Here is a 26,606-nt window from a genome sequence, read left to right as displayed (position 1 = left end):
TTTGTCTTGTTTTACCATTGGCATTTAAAGTGTCATGTTGCAGACACTTGCCGGCCCTGGAGTATTTCAGTCATGCACACGAGTACGAGGCAAAGATTGCCGTGTCAGTGTCTTCTTGATATTTCAACTGTGGCTTCATACTAAAGTTTGTTGTTATATTGATTGCGTAACAATAATATTATTCATTATCCCAAAAGCGTCACAGCCCATTACCACTAATCTTGTGACTGTGACACTGCTACAATCAACTACTCTCATTCTGGAAGAATCATAGCGCCCTTAAGTTAAGGCGTGCTTCCAATAAAAAAAAACTAAAAATGCCTGACTCAACTGGTCAATAAAATTCGAATGTTTTGCTGAAGATTTAGCAGAGATGTCGTATTTTTTTAGGTTTTAATATGAAAGAAATTTCATCAAGGTAAATATATTTCGTGAACATGAATTAATATAATTAGTTTGAAATTGGTTTGGTTCGACAAGACTAGAAAGAAACGTTGTGATGATGGACGCATATTATAACTTACAGATAGAATGCAGCGTGGATTTCCTGTCGTCGCAAACCTGCTTAGCGAGGTATTGTGTTGCCTAGTCAATAATTTCCTGTTTACCGTTTTAAGTCGTGACATGAATATCGTGCCTGTCTATTCTGTGTATTAGTACAGTATTGCTATTCACAGTTGTTCATTTAATCGTGTACTGTCCTAAGATATAATAGCTGCAACATGGTTGCAGCAACAGCTTCATGCTGTTGCTGTGCTACATATTTGTGAAAATGTATTTGTTCAAAGAAGCTTCAATATAATCAGTACAGGTATAAACAATTGTCATTCCTATGTAACCATTGTTGAATTCAATTTGAAGAAGTTCAGAGTCAAGTTAGACAATTTTGTTTTCATCTTCACAAGACAATAATTCGTTAAGGTGAACAATTAAGTCCGAGGTTGAGAAAGGCATCCAATGACCTTATGGGACTCATATATCATCACCCGCAATAAACATTTCAACTCGCAAACATTGTAGTGAAGTGGATCAACCTGTCAAGTTCAGGTACCATATAGCCTGTAATGAAATGATTGTATGTCGTACCTTAGCCTGTAAGGGCGACCACTTCAATTACAAAGTTTGTCTGTTGAATAGTTTAGGCCTATTGTCCTCGAAGTGAATGAGTCTCAAGGTCGTTGTCTGCTTTTCTTAATCTTAGAATTAATTGTACACCTCGACAACTATATATTCTGATTATATTAAAGGTTCTTTGAACGAATAAATCAAAATAGAACATTGTGACAGCAACAGCATAAAGACATGTTGCGGCTTTGAACATACGACTGATAAGTGATAAGTGAAGACTCGTAATGCACGCACAGTAACAGGGAAGCAATCGATTACGTCACGCAGTGTTATGCTTCACTGATTCGATAGATGAGAATTCTATGTCGTACACAATTTTATATTACATTAATTGATATATTTATCACAAGCCTACCACCATTTCATTACAACGTAATAAATTGTCATTCCAGATGAAAATTCACATATTTTTTGGTTCAAGCCTTTGCTACAAATTCCATGCGGTTGTAAGTTACCTTTTATATGGGAAAGTTCGTGGTGGTTACATAACCAACGTTACACGAGGAAGAATTGATTGAGTGGCAGTTATGTGTAGGACGTTGACTATGACATGGTACACTCAAACATGGAACGTTTTCGATAGATTTTCTTTTACGTTAAATTTACGCCGACTCATACAAGTATAACAGTAGTATAACATTATAAAAAGTATAACAGTTGCAGGAACCACCAAAATTTAAAGCAATAAACGTCCAGCTACCTTAAATATCGATGTCCAAGTTAAAATGACAAAACAGCTTCATGAAGTCGAAAGCGACCACATCAGCAGAGGTGAAGGAGGCAAACGTTGGAAGGATCTAGTCTGTCCGTTTAAAACAAAAATGTCCAGTCCCTTAATTTCTATTGTAAAAATGCCAGTGGAAGATGCAGTGAGCCAAAATAATAGCGTGTGAAGAAAGGGGACGTTGAACATGGCGGAGAAGAAAGAACAAGAAAAAAAGTTATGACTTACATAATTTTGAATTAATAATCAGGTCTATCATAGCTCATCACAGCATATTTGCAATTTGACTTCAACTGTTCTGGAACTTTAGATGAAATTTCGTCACGAGCAATGTAGTTGTTATCAGAAATTAAACGAAGGATTTTGCATTGCTTGCCTGGTTATAATAAAGAGTTTTGATTGCAGTGTTGTGCTGTGTAAAATGTTACAAAGAAAGTCGACAGATATACGTGAGCTGTTGCCACCGCAGAAGATGTTGTCACTGAGATGAAATGTTTAAGGCAAAATGCTGAGCACAAATTTAATCGTTTGTAAACTTCAGCACAAGATGGCCTACCGCCCAAAAGCACTATAAAATTTGGGAAATGCCTCGACCTGCTTCAAGGCAAACTAACAGATGCAATATGATGATAGCCTACCAACAGATGCTTCTGCCACCAATGAAGATTATCATTGACCTAAAATGTTCATACAGTAAAATACAGACAGTAAAATATTCATTCCGTTTTTATTGCTAATTTTATGTCTAGATTCACTGCCCACAAGTCTATCACCGGTTAGTTGCAGTGTTTAACTCCGGCTGAACCAACCCTCGGGTAGTCCATCAACAAATCGAAAGCTTTCAAGTTTTGGGGGAAATCTCATGAAAATGATTTAACGAAATCTTCGGAAGAATTAGTTCCTGAATTAAAATTATGATACAGAAAACTTATAGTTGGTTGAACGACACCGAAAGAGCTGACGATGCAGTCGTCCACTTAAAAACACACGCAGTACTGATGCTTTTGCAAATATTTTGTATATTACTTAAAATTTTTGTAACTCTTCTGGTAACAACGTGTATTATCGACCGGTCTTTTTTTACATTACGCAGACTAACAACACATTTGTTGAGTACGAGGAGTGACATCCGAATGAATGGACTCGCATTGTTGAAAACCTCCGGGAGAGAATGTTAATAGGTTAATTGAAACATCGAACAAGGGTTCAAGCATGAATTTGTAAAAATATAACCTGGAGTGTTTAAATGTTTTGTTTCAGTGACGTGTGAATGCTGTTCTGTGGTTTTCTCTTTGCATGTCCTTTCTACATAGAAACAACATTTATCAAAGTCTGTTATTACATGATCTTATGCAAACCCACCCATGAACATTTTCTGCCTACGCCACTGGTCCAAATTGTAAAAAAGGACACGCGGCACAATCATTTCGCGAGTTGCTATTGGCAATTAGCATTTTAAAGATAATGTCCTGAACAAGATTGCTGATTTGGAAAATAGTTAAAAAAAATATGCACGTAGCTGTAATGACTAGCTGCAGGAGCCCCTGGACCGAATTTATAGAAGGGGGACCCCAGTTTCTTGGCCAGCTACATTGTGTCACAAATGAATAAAAAAAAACTGACGTATTAGGCAAAAATATTCACCAAATATAAAGTTTTGCGTAAATTTAATCTTTACTTTTCCCAACATTTAAATTGCATTACCTCCTTGACGTCAATATTAGTTTTCGTTTCATGACCTTTGCACTCTGTGTGTTTCACCCATAGATATCGTATATATAATAACTAGATATCTAACTCCAGCCGAAAAGTGAAGCAAGCCTGCGATTACACATGCGCCCAAAAGCGTTGGGAGAGAGTGAGAGAAAGGCTAAAAGCCAAATGTGAATTGGAGTAGTTCTGTATAGGCCTAATTCTCTGGAAGTTTTTTGAAAGGCCGAGGTGTTTGCATTGCACTATCACTGACTGTTTTTTGTAAATATTTGTATTTTAGCTGTATCAATGAATAAGCTTGCCTATAGGCTAATTGCCTACCGGTACCGTGTAGGCCTAGCATAAGTCAATGGGGTAGCCCTTCAATCGAGTAAGAGTTGCATGATTCAAAGCAAATGATTGATATACTTATATTTTTTACAAAATCAGGTGTTAACTTGAAAGAAATAAATGTGAAAGACACGAAATGAAATATGATGAAACCTAATACAAACCATATCTAATATATAGGCTTACCATACTTTTCAAACATACTCGATATGTCTAACGAAACGAAAACTAACGAAATACAACTAACGTCTAACTAACGAAATTAATCATTATGAGTAATGACTTAGACATTGCTAAATAAAACAAGTTTGTTTGATTGCTGCCGGTAACCAATTTTGTGTTTTTGTATCACAGTTTTGGTGTAATGCTGGCCATAGGTCAAAAACCTGATCGTGAAAAATTCTTTAATAATTTTCTTTATTAATTGTACAGAATGAAGATCTTCATATCCAATCTCAAAATCATCATCATGGTTTCTTAGCGATGGAAATAAATCATAGCTTATAACTTTTTCATAAATTGATTCACACAGGTTTTGACTGAGATGATCCTTGATGGAAATTTTAGGATTTAGTGAATTAAATCCACAAACAGCAGCTCGAAAGAGCTTCTCTGCCTGTCTGACCACAGTTACAACACCTGCTGATGGGGTAATTAAGCCGCCTCGGTCTTTGACTTGAATTAATGCTAGGTATGGTAGACTTTTTTTTATGCTGTAATTGTGGTCATCTCGAGAAATCTTCTCTTGTATAAGTGCTTCAGCACAATATGAGCAAGTGATTCTATCGGTCAGTTTTCTGACCAAGTAGCCTGAAATGTATCCAAGTATAGCATCTTGGTATTCTGAGAGGTTATATGATTCCAGGTTTAAGCACAACGCTTTTATCTCAGCATCATCTTCCGCTTTGTCGATCATTGGACGATGATTTATTAAAGGTGCTCTAGTTTTGCTCCACTTTAAAGAAAAAATTGGACTACATGACTCCTCAAATGTCATGCAGTTTGCATATTTAGAACTTGTTATGGCATTTTTAAGCAAAAGTTTTCTTAGAGTGGACTTAAACTGTATTACATTTGGATTATTATTAAATCCGTTTTTGCCTCTGATACATGCAAATAGAAGCTCTAGATGATCTTGAGACATTTTATATGTTAGAAGATACTGAAGTGAATTTTGTGGTCGTGCTAGGAGCTGCATGGCAATTTTACGTACAGAAGATAAAGCAAGGATGAATCCCACAACAAATGTTTTCCTTCGGTGTGCTAAGAGAGGAACTCCATTTACAGTTAACTGAGATAGGTAGGTGATTGAGTTGCTAAGCACACTTTCCCATCTCATTCTGTCAGAAAGCTTCAAAGGTTTCTTGAAACCTTTTCCATATGGGTTTCTAATATTTAAAACATCAAACAATTGGTCAATGACCCTGATAAAATGGATCGTTCCACTGGCGTCTTTAAATTGACCATATTTCATGACCATATTTCATCAAAAATTCAATAGCATCAGCAACCGAACTACTAATTGTCTGGGCTGCAAATTTCACCTTCATTTTGTGTTTTTGAAATTCAATGTGGCTGACTGATAATGAATTGCCAAATTTAAGGCCTTCTTCCTGCTGAATTTTGTGTAAATTGCTGATATGCTTCCATTTTATAGGCTGTTTTTCTCCATCATGGATGATGCCCAAGTCAGCCAAAGCATTTCGAGCCAGTTTGAGCATATGGCAAGGATCTGGCATAAAGTAAATGGGGTCTTCTTTGCTTGGATGTCTAAAAGCGCCATCAATTTCTGCCACAGATTGCCCTATCTTGCAACCAGCTTGACACATAGCTTGCAAATTTACACTGCAACCATCACAGGTAACGGAAACAATATTTAAGCCATTTGATGATGCTATTTCAATTGCTTTGAAAATGAGCAACTTTAAATCAGTTGCTGTCATCTTGTTACATAAAACATATCCAACTGGATATTTCCAGCAGCCTTGTAGTCCAACTAGCATGAAAACCAGTGCTTCACTTGCAACAGCTTCCGTATCAAAAGGAAGTATGCCTTCCCCATAGTTTACAAAACCTTCATATTTTCCAGTAAACTTGTTAAAAGGTGTATGTGACCTGATGTGCATTGCGTCGCACATTAGTGCACAGTCCGAGTATGTTTTGTCAGTATTGGCCTTTTTTTGCAGGTGACTGAAAACATCAATAAAAAAACCAGGTTCACAATTGACTGATGATGCCCAGTCTGCCAAAGAGCTTGGTGCTGGCAAAGAAAATGATCGTCTTAAGTAATCATAAGCTTTTGGAGAATAGAAGTGAAGTGTGGAAGCAAATTTTTTGATTTCATCATTGTAACGGTGACCTTTGGAATTACGTCCATTGTTAATCAATTGAGATCTAAACAGTTCTTTTGTGATGCCGGAAAAGTTGTTGGCTAGCATTGTGCTTGCTTCTTCTGATATGTAACCGCTAGATTTCAGATTGTCAATAACTGCTTTTAGTGATTGTACCTTCTTGTCAGAACGTCGTATTTTTTGCCTTAAAATTTTAATTTTCTTGCGCAAGTGAGATTTTGTTGGTGTCAGTACTACCGATGCTGAGTAATTGTGTTCCTGTGCAACACAACTGGACGTAACTGCTTGCATGCTTTTTTTGTCTTCTGATGCCTTGCTTTTTTTCATTGAGCTAATAACAATGCTAGCCCTTTGTTTTCTTTTACGGGATAAATGTGGTGGGGCACAGAGATGGGATGGGAAACAAAAAACAGAAGGTACTGCATCGTTTTTTAGACATTGTCGTTCACGCTGATGATTGCGTTTATTTGCTCCTTCAAGAAAATCACTTGCCTTGAAATGATTTCCACAAAGTACACTGATTTTTGTTGGCTTAAATTTGTCTCTCTTCATTGCGACTATCCATTTTTTGCAAAGATCTTGGTTTGATAGCGGAAATGTATGGAATGATATCTTATCAATATTTGTTTTTCCAGATCGATTAGTACAGTTATATGCTGAACAAGTAACCATTATGAAACAAATATTTCTAAAATCAGATGAATAATTAGTACTTACACTACACAAATTTTTGCAAATTGCCGGTAGCCTAGAAATCTAGGTCTAGCCTAGGTTCCACTATCTAGGCTATTTCAACGTTAAACACCCTTTAAATACGCAATTGAGCTTTAGGAATATTGCTTAGCATCGTCTGCATCATAAAAAACGTCTTTCCATTTTATTACTATTTGCCAATCTCACATAATCCTTTCATATGTTCCATTCCACACATATGCGCAAGAGCGTTTCTGGTCGCATATGTTGACAAAATGGCGGACCCATACTGGCTTCACTTCTTAAAGCGCAAGCGCAAGGTAGTTAGATATCTAGTTATTATATATACGATATCTATGGTTTCATCACTCAGTCATTTTTATTTTTTTTGTTGGAAACACGTCAAAACTTACGGGCACTATGATTCTGTTAGGATTCTGCCAGACTGACGCAGGCAGCAATCATGCATACATTAATTTATTGTTCAAATTGCCAAAAATTGAATTTAAAGTGGCAACTTGTGTCGAAAGTTTTTATGATACACCGGAAATGTTCGGGAAGGAGTAAATTGCAAGTCAAAAGCTTTCTAGGTCTTGTATGCAAGTGCACGACCACGGGATGCCTTTGTATACTAGACCCCAGCTATAGGCTGTAAAGGGTAGCGAAGATGTGATGAAATAAAAGCAACCGACATCTTTTATTTTCTTTTCTCGACTGAGTCTCAAACTTCAGAACTTCTTATGGAAAGCCAATAAGTTGTTTAGCTGCTAAGCCTGTAAGTTATTCCCCAGAATGCAAAGTATGGCACGCCCGAGATTTTTTGGTCAAAACGATATAAAAGCGTTCTCTTTAATAAGGAAACATTACTTTTTTCTCAGTTTTGTATTATAAAACGCTGTACCTTGCCTACCACAAACGCCGCACGTGCCTGGCAGCCTGCAAGGCCACGAGTCACAGTCGGTCTGTATATTTCATGGTAGGATTCTTTGAGATCTTGGGTGTGCTGATGTGCAACAACTAGCCAAGTGTTCACCCATTCAATCTTTATCCAGTGCATTTCTAGTCTAATACCAGCAACTATAGGTTCAGTAACGACATATCTGTGAGCCGGATAAATTTTCAACGACTCTAATGGAAATTTGGCTAATTGTTATGTCTTATTTGTAAGGCTTTGATGATCTTAACCTAAACATTTTCTCTGCTATGAATAAGTTTTTGCTTCGTGCAATGTGTTGTGGTGGTTGTACACGCTTGCCAAAACTACTCATAGTTGACTATATAATGATAACAAGTGTAGACTTTGCGTTTGTGGTCCCTTCTTCAAGTGATAGTGGTAAGCAAGTCGCTGCATTAAAGCAGCACCTCCCATTGGTAGGTACCTCAAATTAAAAAGTCCATATATTATATATCACTTGAACAAACTTTTGTGTTAAAATTTAAACCTTTCACTCATCAGGCAGCTGTGTATATACTTAAAATTTAATGAAATATATGATACGGACCAGAGTCACGGTGAACACTGAAATTTTGCTTCTACACTCCCAAAATCTTGGCGAAAAGTATCAAATTATGCAGTCTGACATATTCCAGAAATTTCTTGTATCTTTAAATGTCATATGTGTATCTATATTCACTTGCATCTTGTTTTGTTTTAAATATTTTGATGATTTAGCATTTTAGCCCAAGCCAACAGGATAATTTTACCATTTCATCTGTGTTTTTGATAAAAATGAGTAATGCGTTGGCAAGAATAGAAGAAAAATTGGCAAAAAGTAAAAGTTCTTGCAACTTTTATGAAGCCCACCAGCTTTACACCACTTTGTATCACAGATACAATGCAAAGAAAAGGTTCCAGGATGCACGTGACCTGGTCAGGTCTGGAGCAATCTTTTTGTTTGAGAATTCTGAATTTGGAAGTGCATCTCAATTGTGCATGTTGTTTGTTGAATCATTGGAAAAGTTTTCCAGTGATGTTGCAAATGATGACATAATTGAGACTCTTGGTGAAATGCATGTCTTGCTTCCCAATGATATGGTGGAAAAGGAATCATTTGAAAAACGCGCCGTCGCCTGGTCAGCAACTTGTGCTGATGCACCAAAAACTGGCAACAAGCAACTGCGGCAAAAGTTTGCTGTGAATTATTGGAAAAGCAAAATGTTTGCTGAAGCAAGACGGCATTTTCTCTATTCCGGCGATGGTGCTAATTTTGGGAAGATGCTTCAAGACTATTCATTACATCATGGTTTGGCTGGTGAAGTGGATTTGTTTCCTGTGCAAGCCATTTTACAACTTCTTTGTACAAAATGTGATGAGGCTGCTAACAACGTCTTCATTTCTTACACAACGTCCCATCCACTGATTGGTTCGGGGCCTCCATATAAATATCCTCTTATCAACTTTATTTATTTTCTTCTGGTTTCTGTGAAAGATTGTCAGTTGCCGATGTTCACTGTTTTGTGTGAACTTTACCAACCCTCTCTCCAAAGAGACATTCTCTACTTTAATTACTTGGAGAAAATTGCTCAACATTATTTTGGATTGGTCACAACAAACGAAAAACCTCAAGGTTTTTTTGAAAATTTAATGAAAAGTTTCTTTGATGATGAGAGTGACAAGGGCAATGACAAGTCTGCCTCCCTCACTGTTGAGGACTTGGATTGATGAATTTTTTTCTGAAATATTGGCCAATCTCTGTATATTTTTCTCTGCTGCAAAAATGTTTGATACAATGTGTAAATTTTCTACTCCGCTCACCACATATTTTGGTGAGATGATGGCTTATGTGGTTTGCTTGCTGTAATCATCTGAAGACATTTGTGTGCTTGTGATGTTTTATTTATAACTGTAGATCATCAACATATTTGAACATTTAATTCTCAGTAAGAGTTCTGTTTGTTATTATTTTGCAGTTATGTGGTGTTGAGTTTCCAGTCCTCAATCGTTGGCTGGCCTGGTCAAACACTTTAAATAATTTTTTGAATGGTTTTGCATAAGCATTATGAGATATATAAATGTTGCAATGAATCTAAATTTGGTTTCTTGCCAGATTAACTTGAAATCATGTTAGGAGATAGCTTGCTGATTGTATTTATTTCGGTTGTAACTGCTTTACTTGCAGAGGGTAAGTGAAGAATTCCAACCAGACCAAATTGATTTAATCTTTAGTTGCTATTTTTTTGCTTTTAGTTTAAATTGCACTGATGCATTGAAGTAAAACTTTCCAACATTCTGCACAGGTCTTACTTGGCTCATGGTTTATAGAACGGAGAAATATCAAAAACTCAAGAATGAAGTCGACAAGCAAAGCAAGAAACGTAAGCAGCAACTGATAGTTAATGGTTTGGTAATTTCACTGATGGTGGGGTTGCCGTTTCAGTGGAAAAGCGGAAAGAAGCTCTGGGTGAATCAGCAGCTAGTAAGAACCAGAAACGAAGACTGAATCTTGAGGAAGAAAAGCTGAAAAACCACAATAGAGATCTCTCTGCAGTTCGGATGAAGTCGATGTTTGCGATCGGTTTCTGCTTCACTGCTCTCCTGGGCACATTGAACTCTGTGTAAGTGATCGAGAATATTAGGCTGCAGCTGCAGCCACCATCAATATTCTGACTTTTGACCAGGTTTGAGGGCCGCATCGTTGCAAAATTGCCTTTCGTTCCACTTGGCTTGTTCCAAGGCATCTCGCATCGTGGATTGCCGGGAAGTGACTTCACGGATTGTTCCTTCATCTTCCTCTATATCCTCTGCACGATGTCCATCAGACAGGTGAGATCCTCATCATTGTGTTCATCAGGATCACTTCAAAATTTTCTCATTTCTTCCAGAATATCCAGAAACTTCTCGGATTTGCTCCATCAAGAGCTGCTGCTAAACAAGGAGGAGGTCTCTTCCAACCTCCACAAGCCACAAATAAATAAAATGAAGACGATTTTAAGTCGTGTTATATTTTTACCTTTTTTGTCCCATAGATATCATAATTGAATATAACATTTACCAACCACCCTTCTCTTTTAAATTACAAATTTACTCGGACCATGTAACACACAAGTGCAAAAATAATTCCCACAGCTGGACTGCTGCTCAAATGCAAGATATAAAGCAGCGTGCATATATTGCAATGTACAAAAAATAAAATTGCTATTGAAGATTTGTCATGGATATCAAATAATTTCATTCTCGAGCAGTGGCCTGTTTTCAATTATTCTCATGAAAGAGAAAGGTTCCAACTCTGCTCGTTCCCCATCTTTGATCCCATTCACAATTTGTTCCGCTAAAGCCCTCGATGCCGCTTGAGCTTGTTGGATCCCGTGACCACTGCAACGAGAACAGTCAGGCGGCTTGACCTCGCAATTTTTACAGAAAATTGCCAACTATTGGTTTTTTATTATCAAATGAGTTTGAACGTGCTACCTGAAACCAGTGAGAAATGCCATATTACTGTAGTAAGGATGCTGCCCTATGACTGCGTTTTGGTCATAAGCGTTGTAATCATAAAAACCTGCCCAGGCTGATGTGACCTGCATAAAGAAAAATTTCTAAAAAATCCATTTCTTGAAGTAATTTATCAAAATAGAAATTGATTATCATCGACAGCGATAAAACGTTTAACACTTTTGGACAAGGAATAACCTTTAATTTCTCAAACACAGGGACTCTGTAGGCCAGTTTGGGCCAAATCGCTTCATAGAAATAATCATAATTAACTTCCAAATCTTTCGTGTCAGGTTCCTCATCCTAAACATAGACATCTAGTTATGCTTTTAATGTTTCAACACAAATTATGGCAATCTCCATAAAGTCTGACCTCTGGTGGTGAGCTCCCACAAATATACTTCCCCCCCAAACCCTCTCGTCTGACATAGACCCCTGATGGGTCGATGATCATAGGGCAGTCAAACATGGGTCCATCGGGGCAGTGGAATACATAGACATAACGTTTCCTCCTCTCAACAGGAAGCTGCCATAGAAATATAACTAGAAATCAATAAAATTGGGGCGGATGACACAACAACAACCTTGTGCTTGAGAATGGGATGTGATTGGTCGGTTCCGATGCCGGCAAGCTGAGCAAGTTGCCCAGACTCAGCCCCTGCGCAGTTGAACATCATGTGACACTTGATGTAGACCGGCTTTTCATGTTCCGGCATTTTCAGCTGCAGCAACAGTATGAAATATACACACCATAGACATCCAATAGGCCATGGGTTCTCAACCTATGGGTCGTTACCAAACTTAGGTCACCATGCATTGTCTGTTGGGTCACTTAATCTTTTCGTTGTGGCCCATATTTAAGTTGTCAGGCATTTCTTTCATGGCTACAGTTTTGTTTTTGATTTAGAATACTTGAAACTGCATATAAACGTTTCTTATTCATCAACCATAACCATTGTTAAATAATCTGTGATATTTTTTGTGTTTGTTGTGTCATATTACGTTTTATGACAAAAACAGCAAAGAAACAAAGTGCTCTTTCTTGAGCATGCTTGTAGGATAGATATGTCGTTATTACTTATTAGATATTAGCGTCCGATGTTCTTATTGCAATTTATTACGGTGTCGTCGTCCTTTAGTAGGATTTAGTGCCAAGAAAAAAATTAGAATTTCTGAGTGTTAAGGGACCGTGGTTAATTACAATTAATTAGTGATATGGTAGAACAAAAGGCCAAGAACATCCAAATTGAAAAGAAACTTTTGTCATGTTAAAAAAAGGTTGAGAACCGCACGCTGGGTCACCAATGAAAGCATTCTGGGATAATTCTTTCAGATAAATAAAATCTCACATAAACCCCATCAATCCTCTCATCAACGTTTATAATTCTGCCTTCATTTGAATGGGTGACAGGCAAAGAGACGTCGCTACGATCTTTTAAGATTTCTTTCTTAAATCCGACAACCTCTCCTTTGAGCTGGTTTACGCAAAATGACAAATTTTTGTGCTGAAAGGTAAACACTGGTGTGAAACGAGTGACCATGGTGCAATTATTTTCTGCTAACACGAAGAAACGAGATCATGTGACCATTCCAAAATTCTGTTGATATTTAAGTCAAATTCTGATTGAAATGGAACTATCTGTACTAATAACTGGGTTACTTTGCTGGTTTCCTGGGATTAGGGTTGCCATACCGTCCGGAAAATTCCGGACATGTCCGGAATGTAGGGTTAAATTTTGCGTCCGGGAGGAATTTTAAAAAATGCTCAAATGTCCGGAATTTTATGATGGGCGTTTTGGGGGAATTAGAATTGCGGGAATAATCCTGTAAATCAGGGGTGTCCAACACGTGGCACGCGACGTGTCTGACCTAGACCCTAGCCTAGAGATCACCAGAGGTCAAATCAGAAATAGCTCAATAGCCTAGTGAATTCACGACACTATGTTCAAAAACCCACTCCGGTATACAATGGATTGCTACTGTGACGTCATATTGACAGACAATGTGTTCATACCTCATTTTTAAAAACCGCTAATGGGCACTAAAGAGTGTCCGGATTTTAGGCCACGAAAATATGGTAACCCTACCTGGGATGGCATCATGTAAAGAATGGATAATTATTGAACACTGACATGTATTCTTTGATTAAAGGTTTACTTATATTAGCTTTGTCCAACACATATAATTCCACTTTGTATTGCTTAACTTTGACCTTGCATAAAATGTGCCACATATCGTTAGAATATTACAAGTTATTTTCTTTATGCTTCTGCTTTTAAATGGTGGGCAAAAGCTGTTCCATATGCGCTTGGATCAAAGTTATGTGAAAGGATTGTCACGGTCACATGATCTCACTTTCATTTCCTGCTTCACTGAAATGGCGCTATCTCACCTTATACGCAGCAGCAAGTGACGATGGATCAAACCAGCCCTCATTTTCGAGTCCATAGGTGGCAAGCTCGATCCCTTCCACGTTCATCCATGGAAATGTATCTTTCAGGTGTTGTTGAGTGAAAAGCATAATTTTTGCCCCACATTCACTGCAAAACGCTGTCATTAAAATTAAAGCCTGTCTTCATTGCAACAAGATGCCATTTACATTTGTGTGTTGTAATTTTTCATCAGCTGTTCAGCCCCAGCTGCTGTTGCCATCATGAGATAGCCTTGAGGGTTGTATTGAACATCAGGGTTCGGTTGACGTACGGTGCTCAGGTGCTGAATGAACACATTAAAATAAACTCTCTTCAAGAAGCGGATTATAATTATACATGAGAAAGGTAGTTATAATCTGTGAAAACCAGTTCATTAATTTGACAGCAATATTAATGCTTTACGCTAGGCCAACCGACTTACCAGCTTTATTTTCCTCAAAAAATTTGCAGATTCCATCGACAATTTAACATTTGATGGATGTGAAAATTGGGACCGTATCCCACCCACTGATAATGCTGTAGCAGAATTTGCCAGCTGTGCACAATGAGCAAGTAGACTTGTTGCAATTCAAAAAATATAAAACCATCTATACCAGTTAATCAACAAACTGAATGCTCGCTGCAATTTTATATTATTATTGAAACAACAACGCAACTCTAAAATCTCCATATTCATAAAGCAGCGAGTCAGTACCGATGGTTCCTTCTCCACAATAGCTATGGTGCATGACATGTGCTTTGTCGCTTTCATTGGAGACGTTCTTTCAATAAATTTCCAAAGATTGTATGCCAGAGCCTGCCCCATAATGCCACCACCAATTATAAGGTAGTCCGCAGTATTGCCTGCAATGAACAAAATCCTGTTCATATTTCTTCAATTATGAATGTGTTTCATACATAAATAAACCTACTTCAGAAAAATTTTTGTAAATAAGCAAACATTGCGATTAACAAAATGCTGTCAAGTTCATTCATTTTCTTTTCGCCATAACCGTGCAGGAAAAAGTCGTTTCCAACATAGCATCAGGTCTAAAAGCAAACCTAAACGATTGAAAAATCACAATCTATATGCAGCGAGTTGTTACGGTAGGCGTGGCCTCGTCTGCAAAGTACAGCAGTTTATGACGAGAAAATGTGCGTACATTGTACTCATCAACAAGTGAACAAAATTTTGCCGCATAGGCCTAGCCTGCATCATGGTTTATAACAAAGGACTAAGTTATAGCAGAACACGCTAAAATTTTAAACTTTGCAAACACGATTTCTCGTCAAAACCACCAAAATCTCTTCTCAGGAGAAGAAAGAGCATGCACCTGGCAAAATGACTGGACCGTCCCTGGCATCCGGGTTCTCTCGGTGCCCGTCAAAAACTTCGTGATCTTTGAACGGAGCTTTCATGTGCTCGCATGAAATTGAACGCAGGGGTTGAAAGTATCTCGGCAGAAAATTGGTCGTGGTTTGAAAATAATCAAACGACTCAATACATGGAAGGAGTTTAATAGCTTTTTTCATCAACATAGCTAGTATTGTTGCAGTTCTGCCTTTTAAATTAATTTACAATTAAATAAAACTATTGCACATAGGTCTAGCCAAGATTATCTCTTTATTGCACAGTCATTACAGATACACAGAGACACAGACTCAGTCATAGCCTATATCTGACATCAGTCAATCTAGCGAACAGCGGATGGCGAACACTGTTCGCTAGCTATGCAAGCGTAAAGTGGTATTTTTTCATATTTTCGCTTGATCGTTGGTGGTCGCCGTTTAATTTGATCCTCACCCCCCATCGAAATTGGTAGTTTTGTTTTTGTGACATCATCTTAGTGATGTTTTAAAGTGAATAGACTAGGTATGGTGGTGTACAAGTATTTGGAAATGGTCAGCGAACATGCATTCGGCAGTCTATGTTCAAAAAGAGCGTGATAACCTGTACATATTTGCTATTTTTTGATTATACAGCGTAAACGATGTTTAAAAGGCTACAAAAAGTAGGCTTGTGATTGTAGTTGATGGTAACATTTTAAAACACATGCAAATTTACGATGATATTTTATTTTTTTGTTGCTTCGAGCAGAACATTACAAAGTCCACCACCAAAACATTTTATTGTCTGTTCAATATCGTTCTACGAAACTTATCACATACTTTTTGCATACGGTACGCTTTGTCAAGGTATTTTGTCCATGACACCAAACAGAAATACAGTAGCGTTAGTGAGAATCTGCTAAACTTGATTATTGCAACAAGATGTCTATGAAATGACAGCAAGAAATTCATCTGGAATTCTTACCAGTATTTTGACAAATTTCTAGATTCTTGTCCCCTGACAAGTTGGTAACTGTGGTTGACTTCAGCGTTATTGTTATCAAATTTATCTCTGCCTGGTATTGTAATAGAATGGATTCTGATTTTTCTTTAGGTGCTTCAACAAAGTCACGACCAAAGAAAGGTAGAAGAGCTCGAGCTAATGAGAGTCCAGGTTTGTAGTTTCTACAGTGTGGCGTGTATTCGGCTGGTTTTCATAGCTCTGCCAGTCGACAGCTTCTATTTCACCGGCTGCTGGTTACCGATTTTGGAAATAGGTACTTTGGTAGACGGCGGATGGTGAAGTAGACACTTATATTACCGGCGCCGTTTACCGAAGTAAGAAATTACGAATACGGTAAACGGCAATTACGCTAGCCAGTGAATCGAAATGTATGCGAATTTACAACGAAAAACGACGTACTAATGTATTCAAAGGTTTTATTAACCTAAAACTAATCCCTTCTGACCTAAACTCTCACTTCTCTTGCTAGGCTGCAAATTGAAATAAACGGCATTTTTCAACTTAAAATCACATTTTTTCCCCAAAGTCTAGATTAATTTAAAACTGATCCCCTCCGACCCAAACTCTCACCTCTCATGACTAAATTAGATAAAAAATAAATTTAAATAAATAAAAAAAATTGAAACAATAGCAAGATTCGAACCCGAGGCCTCCAGCATATGAGCCCCATTGTTAACCACTACACCACAGAATCTTCTGTCCGTATAAAACAAGAGTGATAAACCCATCACTGAATATCTGCCAGTCACCGTATTGTGATCCAGCAACTTCGATTAACGGACACTTGTGAAATAGTCACTTCGCTGGTATTCTGATCTAGATGTTTTCTACATGTAAAGGTATTGGTATGCACGTTTTTAGATGTATTGGCTTAGTGATGAAGCTGTTTGAAACTGTGGTTTGTAAAAAATCTAAAACGTATCTGACTTCCCAGTTGCACTACCATTGTATAGTATGGAATGATGATGATGTCCCGGGACTGATGAAAGTCTTTTTCATGAGTTAAACCCGGTGATGATTCCTCATCGATCCAGCCCAGGTTACCGAGCTTGTCTTTTTGCAACTTCCAAATGTCACACATTTTTTTATTTTGGCTTTTGACTGTTTTATAGTATTACCCGCATTTAGAACTGCCCACCAGATCTACTGAGTAGGCTGACAAGTGGACTGAGCAAGTTTCATTAGCGCGTTACCCAAGGGCACAGCACCATCTGCATTGAAATCGGAATCTGAGCCTCATTTATTGCGAGGCCAGCCCTCGAACCACTCGGCTACCGAGCCGACATGTATTGTGATGTAATGCAACATATTGTGATGTAACGCCCTCTTCAGCAAGGTATAAAACACGCTTCTGTTCAATGACTCAAGTGATCAGGTGAACAGTTCCAAATTTGTGTAATATAAAAATATCAAAAAATAGATAAAAAAATGTATATGCTATCCAACAGCCATACTCGAAACTGTAGCAGCTGCACACACGAGATTTATTTACGTGCACATCAATTTTTTATTTTCGCACCGATTTATCATAAGCAAACAAAGAAAAGCTGGTTGTTTGACAGTCAGTTTATTAGAAACAAAGAATCGAGGCTTCTGTGCACGGCAACTCTTCATTAAAAGCTGCCCTATTTTCCATTCGGGTCCATCAGAACCAGGGCTGGGGAGCCACTGCAAAAAAGCATAGGCTCCGGCTCCAGCTCCGGAGCTATCAAGCATTCATCCACTAGCTCCAGCTCCGGAGCTATAAACTTTTAAACAGCGGCTCCGGCTCCATTAAGAGCGTTTTGTAGCATTTGTCACAGTAGGATGCAATGGTTTAGAAGTCTGCACTGCAGCATGAGGTTTTAAAAATAGCAGCTAAGACAAATTATTAAAGTTTGTTATATTCAATACTGGAGCTGGAGCTGATAAATATTTTGTAGCTCCAGCTCCAGCTCCGGCTCCACAAGAAATGTTTAAAAAGGCTCCAGCTCCGGCTCCCCAGCCCTGATCAGAACTAGAACAAAAGACAAGTAACCGGCACCCTAGCGTAACGGGATCATTGTATTTATAACTTTTGCAAAGATTTCCTCAGTCTGAAGATATTGATTGTAATATTATATGTACACGCTGGCATTTAGTCTTGTCAGAAACTTATGATAGACTCCAGTCTGCTTACTTCAAAAGGATTTACGGTTGTATTCTTACATTCCTGAGGGCAGAACTTAATGTGGATCTTGACCCCCAAGAAGATGATGTTGCCATGAATACAGATGAAGGGTTATCAGAAAAGCCAAGAAGTGCAGTAATGAGGCCACCTCGGCGCCAGATGGGCTGGAATACAAGCAAGACAAACCAAACCGAAGATATCTTTGACTCAAGACTGATTGCAAATGAAAGCGACAAATCAGATGACGATGAGATGCAGGAGATTCCTGATCTCGATGATCTTAATGATGATGACATGACACAAGAGGTCGCCGTTGCCCCTGAGATTTCGACCAGCATCGCGACTTACAAGTAAGATCAGTTGCCATAAGAATTGTTTTTGATGTGTAGAATTTTAAAACCAAAGAATAAAATAAAACCCTTTCAATCAGATTTATCTAAAATAACAAGTGACAGGCGAGCTAGTGAGCCTGTTCTTGGTGCTGCTGATAACAACCATGCCATGTTTTCTTTCAGTTATCAAAGTTAAATAGATGCTTGATCAGTTTTTTACTAAAGATTAAAAGTTGCGTAGATGTGAAAATCCTTTTTGGTTTAGTAATTTACAAACTTTATCATGGAACTTAAAAAGTTTTTTACAAAACTAACTCGCGATGATTCCAAGACGCTGGAGTTAAGCAAGTTTTAAAGGACACCACATCCAGTTTCATGTCGTCTTGCTCGTATATTTGAAATTAGTTATGTCTTGCTCAAGAGCATTACTTACAACAATAGCACAACTCTGTATCGAACCCGGGTTGTAATCATGAGCATGGTGCTCAAACCTTCAAGTACGTCTTATCATTGCAGGGAACTTGACGTGGATTTGATGAATCGGTCAGCATTCCGGACACTTGATGGCAACATTGATCTTAAGGTTTTAGTGAAGAATTTGTCATCGGAGGCCGAGGTCAGGGAGGAGAAGGACGTTGGATGGGATTGGGGAAGATTATTCGCCGATGTATCAACAGCAATGAAGCCGTCATCTCATGATGGAGACCGCCGTAAATCAAACACGGACAGAGTTGTTTGATGTCTGTTTTATCTTACACTGTGCACATCTTATTGAAGAAACTTGTATTTCTGTTTACCAACCTGCTATGTTAAGACACACGTCCATAATGTGGGGAGTTGTATTATATCAGGAATGAAATGAGTTAGATCTAAAGCAGTAGCGCATCCTGCGGAAAGCATTCATGGATTCTTTCTTTGTTTGGTTGTATCGGTCTAAAGCAGGGGTTCCCAACCTTTTTATGTTCTCGTACCACTTAGCCACCACGGATTGTCAACACGTACCACTATTTTCAAAACAACTAATTTGATCCAATATTCGCACAGCAGCATTGTATTAATAACAATGACAGCAGGGAGCAAGATCGACAAAAGTAGCTTACTGAGTGCAGAGAATTTAGTACGGAAAGAAATAAAAGTGTTGTTCGCATATTTTAGCAACTCAAAATTAAATTGTTATACTACTATACTGTTTATCGCATGCAACGGAGAGCTGCTCGCGTACCACCGGTTGGGAACCCCTGGTCTAAAGTCTAACGAACTTTTACCCAAAAGACGTAACCACTACTAACCAACCATGTTGTAAGTTATATGACATTATTGCATTTATGTCAGACTGAACGACCATCGATGTGTCGTCAGTTAGCTGCAATAACGTGAATACCCGTTTCATTTTCTCATTGTGACGTAGTTTCATATATTTATATCACAGCAAGTAAAACTCCATACCATGCAAGAGGTTTTAACAACACGTTATCATAAGCAGGTGGATAAATATTGGTAGCCACCCCGGGGTCAGGGCATTAAATTAAACACCACATCACGACGAGAAGAAACAAGTTACACAATCATCAGTTTTATTAATCAACGTCCATCTCTACGTCATCAGAAAATTGGTTGCACTGCCGGGCAATCACCGGACCACCACCATATTTGGAATGCAAGTAGTTCCATGCCTCCCTTGTTATCACACCATAATCGCCATCTATGACGTCATAAAATCAGTAAAAGCGACAACATGGGGCGACTTATACATCTTACCAGTACGCAAGGTGATAATTCCATCCCTGCTAGCCGCGATCGGACCGTTGTCTATTTCATCGGGCGGATCTGAAAATGCAGGGATACCAAGGTAAGTGTGACGTCATAATAACATAATTATCACATGACAAACCTTCGTCTGATTGGATAAAGCTCTGCCACTTGCGGAACCAAGCCATGCTTATGTAGTTGGTGGCGGAGCCGTATTTGTTACGGAGCTGAAAGAATGAAATCGAGTTACACCCAAGGTGCTTGCTATACAATAACTGACGTCACCAACCTCATTGTACGTCGCACATTCTGTTTCCCGCCTTTTACGTAAAATCTCGCTCTCCTGGATACAAGTCACGCATGGCTGGAGATGGGATACAGAGGGGCCTCCCCCAAATCGCTCATGCATGACATGCCACACTTGTTCTGTGACGCAACAAACCCTGTCACCAATGTCCGCGAACAGATCAGGCTTCACATCTGCCGAAACATATTACGTTATAAGTCTAACGAAATCGGAGTAATTACGTCACAATGGCCGACCTCCGTGCGGGCAAACGAAGTAATCGTTGTTGATTGGTCCAGGTTCGGCGAATGTTTGAAACTTGACCATCCACTGCAGAGAGACGTAAAATCTCATTAGCGCCGGCCGATCGGCTGACCGCTGGAGGGCGACCACGTTCTCCCGACCTTGGATGACCTCTGTGCTGGTCACTTTGCTGTTAAAGTTTAAAGGTCAGCGCATAGCGTGAGGGGGCAAGTGAGCCATGACATCACAACAAACCTATAAAAGAGAACGTAAGCCTCTGCGCTGGCTACTGCGCTTGCGTCGACCTGTGTGACGTATTGATCGTCGAACTCGTACCAGTTTCCGTTCCGGGGATTTTTGCAGTAGGAAATGTAATGACCACCTGCGCAGAGAAATGCGTTGCAGTGTGTGCGAGTGAAGACGTGACAATGAGGAATTACCTCCTGCGCTTCCTTGGTGGACAATCACTGACGAGAGATCGTAGACTCTTTGCCGGGACGCGCAGTCCGGGGCCGCGTATTGGCTCAGGTCAAGCCCCTGCAAAGATGACGTCAGTGGTTACACAATTGGTCGCAGCAGTCGTTAGAAATATACGTTGGCCACGACAACCATCCCCATATCACGCTACGTCACTAGCACCTGGAGCGGGAAAACAACAGACGAAGATATCTTGGTGGAGTATGAGGTGAGGTACTCGTGACGAAATCTTTTCAAATGAACGCAGAGGACTTCGGGTAGCTCCAACAAGCGGCAATATTTCACACCATTGCGAAGTCTGAAGAATAAATCACAGTCTCAAAATATCCTGTAGAAACTCGGCGGCGTTTTAACGCAGCAGTGAGTGTACTTTTTACACTTGTCACAGCTGTACATATTCTCCCCTTTCAGCTCATCAGCAGAGAAGAAGGCGGAAAGGCAATCAACCAACGTCACTTCCGGTCCCCAGATCCAACTGCGCAATATATAATGTCACCATGGCAACGATTAATGTCAAGCATGGATTTATACTCAATACCGCACACAGCAATGTTGAACTATTTATAGCTCAAATCACAGCAACTTCTTAAAGTCGAGTTGCATTGTTGGCAAATTCCTTCTGCACATAGACATATTATTATGTTTTGAAGTTCCCAAATTTTTCAATCCGAGCTTATCATGGGTCAGGAAGGAAATAATTTGATCAAGTTTAATTTTGACAAACACTGAATTAGTCGGCTCCTGCACCGTTCACCCCACCATGACACTTTATGCCAAAATCCTACTTTGCATCCTCATTTTATTTCTATTATAGAAATGCGACCTCATAAATGACATCATAATTAAGAAAGGGTTGGTCCCCGGATGACAATCACAAGTAACCTCTGACCTTTTCAACCAGTCCCAGACCTTGAATAGACCGCTTCCGTACCCCTCGGAGTCAGCACATGGGCCACTAGAGGACGCCGTAGTAACAAGATGGAGGGGTGCTTGTGAGAATCCGTGGAGTCGTGCCGTGTCATCTTTGCCCGGGATCGGAAGAGAAAGATCCTGCATGAGCAAATATGATGTCGATTACCAAGATGTTGTCATTAAAACATTACGAGTGATGGTCCGATGCTGGTATGAGAGAACCTTGCAGTGAGATCATGCGGTAGACGTGTCATGCCATGATGTGTCACGCCATGATGTGTCACGCGTGTGATAAATGCAGATGAAAGTTGGTGAGTTTGATGTTGTTTGTTCTCTTTCATGATCTCACTCTATTCTTAATCTGATTGGTTACCTCGGTGCCAATCATTTAGTTATGAAGGCAATCATAAGATTGAGGCGTTAGTTTGACAATAGTCGACTAACAATAGAAACGACAAAAAAACTAATCGCACCCGTCTAGTACAGTGGTTCCCAAACTTTATCTACTCGCGTACCATTTTTTTGGTTCATGCAGCGTTCTCGTACCACCTACATTGTAGGTGATCCGACAAAACTCCAGAATTCAAAAATAAAAAATGATAGGCAAAATGTTTACTAAAGGCTCGTGAATATTAAACAAAAATTAGTCGAACTTTTACCGCCCTCGCTACAGTGCTACAGCATAACTAAGGTATTACAAAAACTGACTTCAAGGATTTGCTACGTAGTAATTAATGACGTTCTATTTCGTTACAAAGAAACCCTGTTTTACAATCCAATGCGTCAATACCCTAAGGAATTAGTATTCAGTAGAGAATATAGCATGAAATTTCACGCTCTACCTAATTTATTTGAATTAAAATAATGCCGACGACAATAAAAGATCTTTTGTGATCGTTTGGTGTGAACTTGATAACTTGCTCGCGTACCACCTGGAAGACCTTCGTGTACCACTAGTGGTACGCGTACCATAGTTTGGGAACCATTGGTCTAGTAATATTATGTGTAATTGATAATCAACTGCTGCTACACGTCCTTGAAATAAACAACTATTGCGGTATCAGCATTTTTACCTGGAATGTCTCCCTCGTGTGGGAGACGGACAGGCAGGTTCTGCAGTGGACGGAGCTCCTCAGGGTTCCGTCAAATATGTCTGAGATCACACTGCTGTACTCCACGCTCTTCTGTAGCTCTCTTCTGTCTAAAGAGCATGGTCAAAGGATCAAAGGTTGTCAATCTCTACACAATGTCCGCTCCTCACCTTCCTCATCCTCCATCTCCTTCCTGCGGGGGGTAGGGGATCGCGATGAGATTGTCCGTTTCCTCACCCTCCCTTCACCAATGTCCTCATCCACAAACTTCGAGATTGATGGCAGCGATGAGCTCCGGAACAATGGTGACCCCGATGCATGCAGTTGATCAAGTTCCTAATGAAGTCCGGAAGTTAATAGGAGGCGGGAAATAGAGAAAATGGATCCTCACCTTTGAGTATTGGTTCATCGCAGCACGGCTTTCTGAAGACAACCTGAGTGAGGAATATTTTATTGATGAGAATAAGGTAACCATAGTAATGGAAGTTGCATCCTTTAAATTGCACCAATCAACAAATAAGAGATGTTATAATTACATTTTATTGACATCATCTTCACTTGTTGAAATTGGACTTTCATTCGATGAAGAAGATTTCAAAGTCAACGAGATGGCTTCGTCACTCAACTTCTGATTGATCATGTGAGACGAAGTCAACAAACCACTCTGTGACAAAACAAAGAAATTTTATGTAAAAATAGGAAATGTCATCTTGACTCGTGGGTTCAACAAATCAACAAATCACCCCGGCATCTCCAGCCCCCTTCATTGGATGGGAGTCATGGATGGGATGCTTCATCTCCTCGTGAAGACAATCCATGAAACATCGAAGGAACTCCTGAGTGTCCTGGAGCAAGAGGGAAAATGTCAAGAACACAGGAAAATCTTATAAACATCAGAGCTCAGTACCTGCTGCTGGTGACCCCGAAATGAAGGGTTGATTGCTTTAAGAGTTGAACTGACCATGGATGGGGTGACGCTGGCACAAGCCGAGCCGCGCCACATTTGCATTATGAGCTGAGATTGTGAAAAATATGCCGCATGTTTAAAGTTACCACAAATAAAAGCTAAATTTAATAACAGGGTCTAGTCCAGGGCGCCTGAACTTTCAGTAGCAAAAGTCCTTAGCAGTTTAAAAAATGGCCACGATTTGCAACAAATATGTTGTAGCATATGGTAGCCTAGTTTCAGTGGAGGTGAAAAGATGACGCGATGAGGTCTTAAAGATAATTAAAATTAACCATTCCCGATGCGAGTGCAGCTAGATAACCCTTAACCTTAAGAAAGATCGCAAATATTTGACTCAATCCCTTTTTATGGTAATTCCCCAAACATGATATTAAAGCACGTTAGCATACTTTGTAATAGCTACGTGTCATCATCTTCTTGGGGTTGCTTGCGTGGTACTTGGCCAGGGTCAAGAAGTAGAGGGTGAGGTGGGGGCTGCAAATAAAAAGGTCATGTGGCCCAATTCCGTACGTGCATGTGTCAGGTTTGTGCCTCTCACCAGTTGGAGAGACTTTGCAGGGCAGCATTCATGTAACACGTGTTGCCGAGGTTACGAAGGCCAGTCAGTCCTTGGTTCAAGTCATTTATCACTGAGTCATCCATCGAGTCCCACGCGAGGTCAAGAGATTGCAGGGATGTGAACTCTATTGCAGCCAAGTCTTCACAACGAGATATTAAAGATTCTTTCGCCTCGTCTTCTCTCGTTTCTGGGAACATTTTAATCATAAAAACTCAACACAAACGAGCCAAAATCTTACTGAAAAACAAATCTGGTTGGTTCTTGTTGAAACCAGTCGCAAACCTTCTGCTGCCGCTGCACTTTCCCTCACAAGCCCATCAGCTTTCAACGCTCTAAGTTTTTTCTAAAACAAACAAGCAGGCCTTAAAATACAAACTAATAAAAACTTCCAACCGTGCACGTACCATTTCAACAGCTTGGAAGTATTCTGGGATTTTTCCTTCCTTTTGACAAATGTAGCACCAGATGCGGAACGACTTTAAGTTAACAGCAACTGAATGACCTTCTTTCTGTGAATTCAATCAAAACGATCAAGGTTCTGATATAGCCACCAAGATCTTGAACGAAACCAAGCAGACAAAATCACAAAACTTACTTCAAAATGAGTTGAGCTGTGGTTGGAAGCAGACACTGGGCAACCAACAAAATTACAACCGACCTATGAAAATTTCTTTGATAATGACAACTTATATTTCACACAAGGCACTGAAATAAGTTCAATCAATTCACATTGAAACGGTTTAACAACAAAAAATGTCCAAAGCAACCTGCAAGCATGCCCAGTTATTAGGTCCTGTCCTCTGACAAACTTGACAACTTTCCTGTCAATAAAAATATTTATGAAGGCAGAAATCTCAAAGTTCATCAAAACTTTTCTTCAAAGACGTCACATAGAAATTAGAAACAAAAAATAATTTTTGCATTTCTCATTGCTGTGGTTACCATTGAACAAAGCAACATGAGTACAAATATGTTTCAAGTACAAGCCACTGTACATTTAAATTGCTGAATACAAAATATCAGGCACACTCATAAACACTATTAAGAGTGCAAAGTTTCAGAAGAATGATATTTGCAAAGTTAGCAGTCTGGCACAAACATACCTCGGACTTCCTCAAAAGATCACTTTTTGACTTGTCCCAAACCTCAGGTAAATGCAGACAAGCCATCAAAGTCTCAACTAAAAAGTTGATCTTATAATTACTGAATTATTGTGCTAAAAATCTGCTGCAATTTCAAGACAAATATTGAACAGTCTAGCCTACCAAGCCGAACGCGACAGATAGGCTTATAGGTGGGGCAAGCAGCCTAGGTGTTGACGCACGAGCTACGCACTTGCTTCTAATATAAAATCCTATTCCTAGATCCTACGCTATAATTCTAATTTGCGTGGCCTCAGTACATGGTCCTATATTCAAGCCATACCGGCAGTATGCCAGTCTATTGGCCAAGGCTAAGACAAGATTGAAGCAAATCGACAAGGAATTATTGGAAAATAATTACGACCGGTGTTTCCAGCAAAAACCTTAAAAAGTCACAATACCAATGACAGCAATTTAAAAGTTATTGCAGAATTTTAATAGTCTGTATGAATATTTCAAAAATCAAAAGTAACTTTCTTACAACAATTTTTGTTTAATTATGGTAATTATGACGCATTCTATGATTAATTGGTTTGAGTTGTATATAACTTTATACGTCGTTTAGCC

At 39.2% G+C, this 26,606-nt stretch overlaps 5 protein-coding genes and 1 long non-coding RNA gene across 7 annotated transcripts; 4 read left to right on the top strand and 2 right to left on the bottom strand.

Annotated features, from left to right (window-relative positions):
• The first annotated feature begins 5,054 nt into the window (after nt 1-5,054).
• Nucleotides 5,055-6,862, top strand: LOC143468567 (uncharacterized). The gene is made up of 3 exons (XR_013118999.1): nt 5,055-5,195; nt 5,553-5,755; nt 6,082-6,862. It is a non-coding gene; the product is annotated as an uncharacterized LOC143468567 (long non-coding RNA).
• A 524-nt stretch (nt 6,863-7,386) lies between these two features.
• On the top strand, nt 7,387-9,987 carry LOC143468533 (Golgi to ER traffic protein 4 homolog). Its single transcript, XM_076965819.1, has one exon. It carries the CDS (start codon nt 8,669-8,671, stop codon nt 9,599-9,601), a length of 933 nt encoding a protein of 310 aa, XP_076821934.1. The 5' UTR covers nt 7,387-8,668; the 3' UTR covers nt 9,602-9,987.
• Nucleotides 9,934-11,084, top strand: LOC143468556 (calcium load-activated calcium channel-like). The gene is made up of 5 exons (XM_076965860.1): nt 9,934-10,061; nt 10,177-10,254; nt 10,317-10,494; nt 10,558-10,702; nt 10,762-11,084. The coding sequence occupies exons 1-5, from the start codon at nt 10,001-10,003 to the stop codon at nt 10,852-10,854; spliced, it is 555 nt and encodes a 184-aa protein (XP_076821975.1). The 5' UTR covers nt 9,934-10,000; the 3' UTR covers nt 10,855-11,084.
• Nucleotides 10,941-15,488, bottom strand: LOC143468507 (FAD-dependent oxidoreductase domain-containing protein 1-like). 2 transcript variants are annotated; one of them, XM_076965775.1, is made up of 11 exons: nt 15,114-15,488; nt 14,495-14,643; nt 14,222-14,335; nt 13,968-14,083; nt 13,761-13,908; nt 12,718-12,873; nt 11,953-12,090; nt 11,742-11,894; nt 11,567-11,671; nt 11,348-11,454; nt 10,941-11,251 (listed from the first exon to the last, which is right to left on the bottom strand). In XM_076965775.1, the coding sequence occupies exons 1-11, from the start codon at nt 15,316-15,318 to the stop codon at nt 11,098-11,100; spliced, it is 1,545 nt and encodes a 514-aa protein (XP_076821890.1). In that variant the 5' UTR covers nt 15,319-15,488; the 3' UTR covers nt 10,941-11,097. The 2 variants fall into 2 exon arrangements, with proteins under 2 accessions (XP_076821890.1, XP_076821891.1); XM_076965776.1 differs by having other exon boundaries at nt 14,457-14,643; nt 15,114-15,486.
• Nucleotides 15,489-16,098: 610 nt separating this feature from the next.
• LOC143468551 (intraflagellar transport protein 43 homolog A-like) lies at nt 16,099-19,445 on the top strand. Its single transcript, XM_076965854.1, has 3 exons — nt 16,099-16,282; nt 18,334-18,631; nt 19,130-19,445. The coding sequence occupies exons 1-3, from the start codon at nt 16,201-16,203 to the stop codon at nt 19,350-19,352; spliced, it is 603 nt and encodes a 200-aa protein (XP_076821969.1). The 5' UTR covers nt 16,099-16,200; the 3' UTR covers nt 19,353-19,445.
• Nucleotides 19,446-20,170: 725 nt separating this feature from the next.
• Nucleotides 20,171-26,154, bottom strand: LOC143468485 (ubiquitin carboxyl-terminal hydrolase 20-like). Its single transcript, XM_076965736.1, has 23 exons — nt 26,001-26,154; nt 25,665-25,718; nt 25,493-25,555; nt 25,302-25,406; nt 25,180-25,240; nt 24,877-25,084; nt 24,728-24,812; nt 24,279-24,386; nt 24,115-24,216; nt 23,908-24,035; nt 23,763-23,805; nt 23,542-23,707; nt 23,354-23,481; nt 22,258-22,418; nt 21,739-21,843; nt 21,531-21,666; nt 21,332-21,428; nt 21,147-21,273; nt 20,906-21,081; nt 20,652-20,842; nt 20,505-20,589; nt 20,372-20,440; nt 20,171-20,315 (listed from the first exon to the last, which is right to left on the bottom strand). Exons 1-23 carry the CDS (start codon nt 26,064-26,066, stop codon nt 20,191-20,193), a joined length of 2,589 nt encoding a protein of 862 aa, XP_076821851.1. The 5' UTR covers nt 26,067-26,154; the 3' UTR covers nt 20,171-20,190.
• Between the last annotated feature and the right edge of the window lie 452 nt (nt 26,155-26,606).

The sequence above is a fragment of the Clavelina lepadiformis genome, chromosome 8 (assembly GCF_947623445.1).
Source record: "Clavelina lepadiformis chromosome 8, kaClaLepa1.1, whole genome shotgun sequence".
Lineage (NCBI taxonomy): Eukaryota > Metazoa > Chordata > Ascidiacea > Aplousobranchia > Clavelinidae > Clavelina > Clavelina lepadiformis.
The sequence above is the reverse complement of the archived record's forward strand: the minus strand, read 5'-3'. Positions and strand labels throughout refer to the sequence as shown.

Coding starts and splice junctions, on each gene's coding strand:
- LOC143468556 (XM_076965860.1), top strand. CDS start 10,001: ATGTTAGGAGATAGCTTGCTGATTGTATTTATTTCGGTTGTAACTGCT. Junction 10,062..10,176: donor AACTGCTTTACTTGCAGAGG/GTAAGTGAAGAA, acceptor CATTCTGCACAG/GTCTTACTTGGCTCATGGTT. Junction 10,703..10,761: donor GCACGATGTCCATCAGACAG/GTGAGATCCTCA, acceptor CATTTCTTCCAG/AATATCCAGAAACTTCTCGG.
- LOC143468507 (XM_076965775.1), bottom strand. CDS start 15,318: ATGTTGATGAAAAAAGCTATTAAACTCCTTCCATGTATTGAGTCGTTT. Junction 14,336..14,494: donor TTGTGGAGAAGGAACCATCG/GTACTGACTCGC, acceptor CATTGTGCACAG/CTGGCAAATTCTGCTACAGC. Junction 11,455..11,566: donor CTGTGTTTGAGAAATTAAAG/GTTATTCCTTGT, acceptor TTCTTTATGCAG/GTCACATCAGCCTGGGCAGG.
- LOC143468485 (XM_076965736.1), bottom strand. CDS start 26,066: ATGGCTTGTCTGCATTTACCTGAGGTTTGGGACAAGTCAAAAAGTGAT. Junction 23,806..23,907: donor GAAGATGATGTCAATAAAAT/GTAATTATAACA, acceptor TTCCTCACTCAG/GTTGTCTTCAGAAAGCCGTG. Junction 22,419..23,353: donor ACACGAGGGAGACATTCCAG/GTAAAAATGCTG, acceptor TTGCTCATGCAG/GATCTTTCTCTTCCGATCCC.
- LOC143468533 (XM_076965819.1), top strand. CDS start 8,669: ATGAGTAATGCGTTGGCAAGAATAGAAGAAAAATTGGCAAAAAGTAAA.
- LOC143468551 (XM_076965854.1), top strand. CDS start 16,201: ATGGATTCTGATTTTTCTTTAGGTGCTTCAACAAAGTCACGACCAAAG. Junction 16,283..18,333: donor TCGAGCTAATGAGAGTCCAG/GTTTGTAGTTTC, acceptor TCCTGAGGGCAG/AACTTAATGTGGATCTTGAC. Junction 18,632..19,129: donor ACCAGCATCGCGACTTACAA/GTAAGATCAGTT, acceptor TTATCATTGCAG/GGAACTTGACGTGGATTTGA.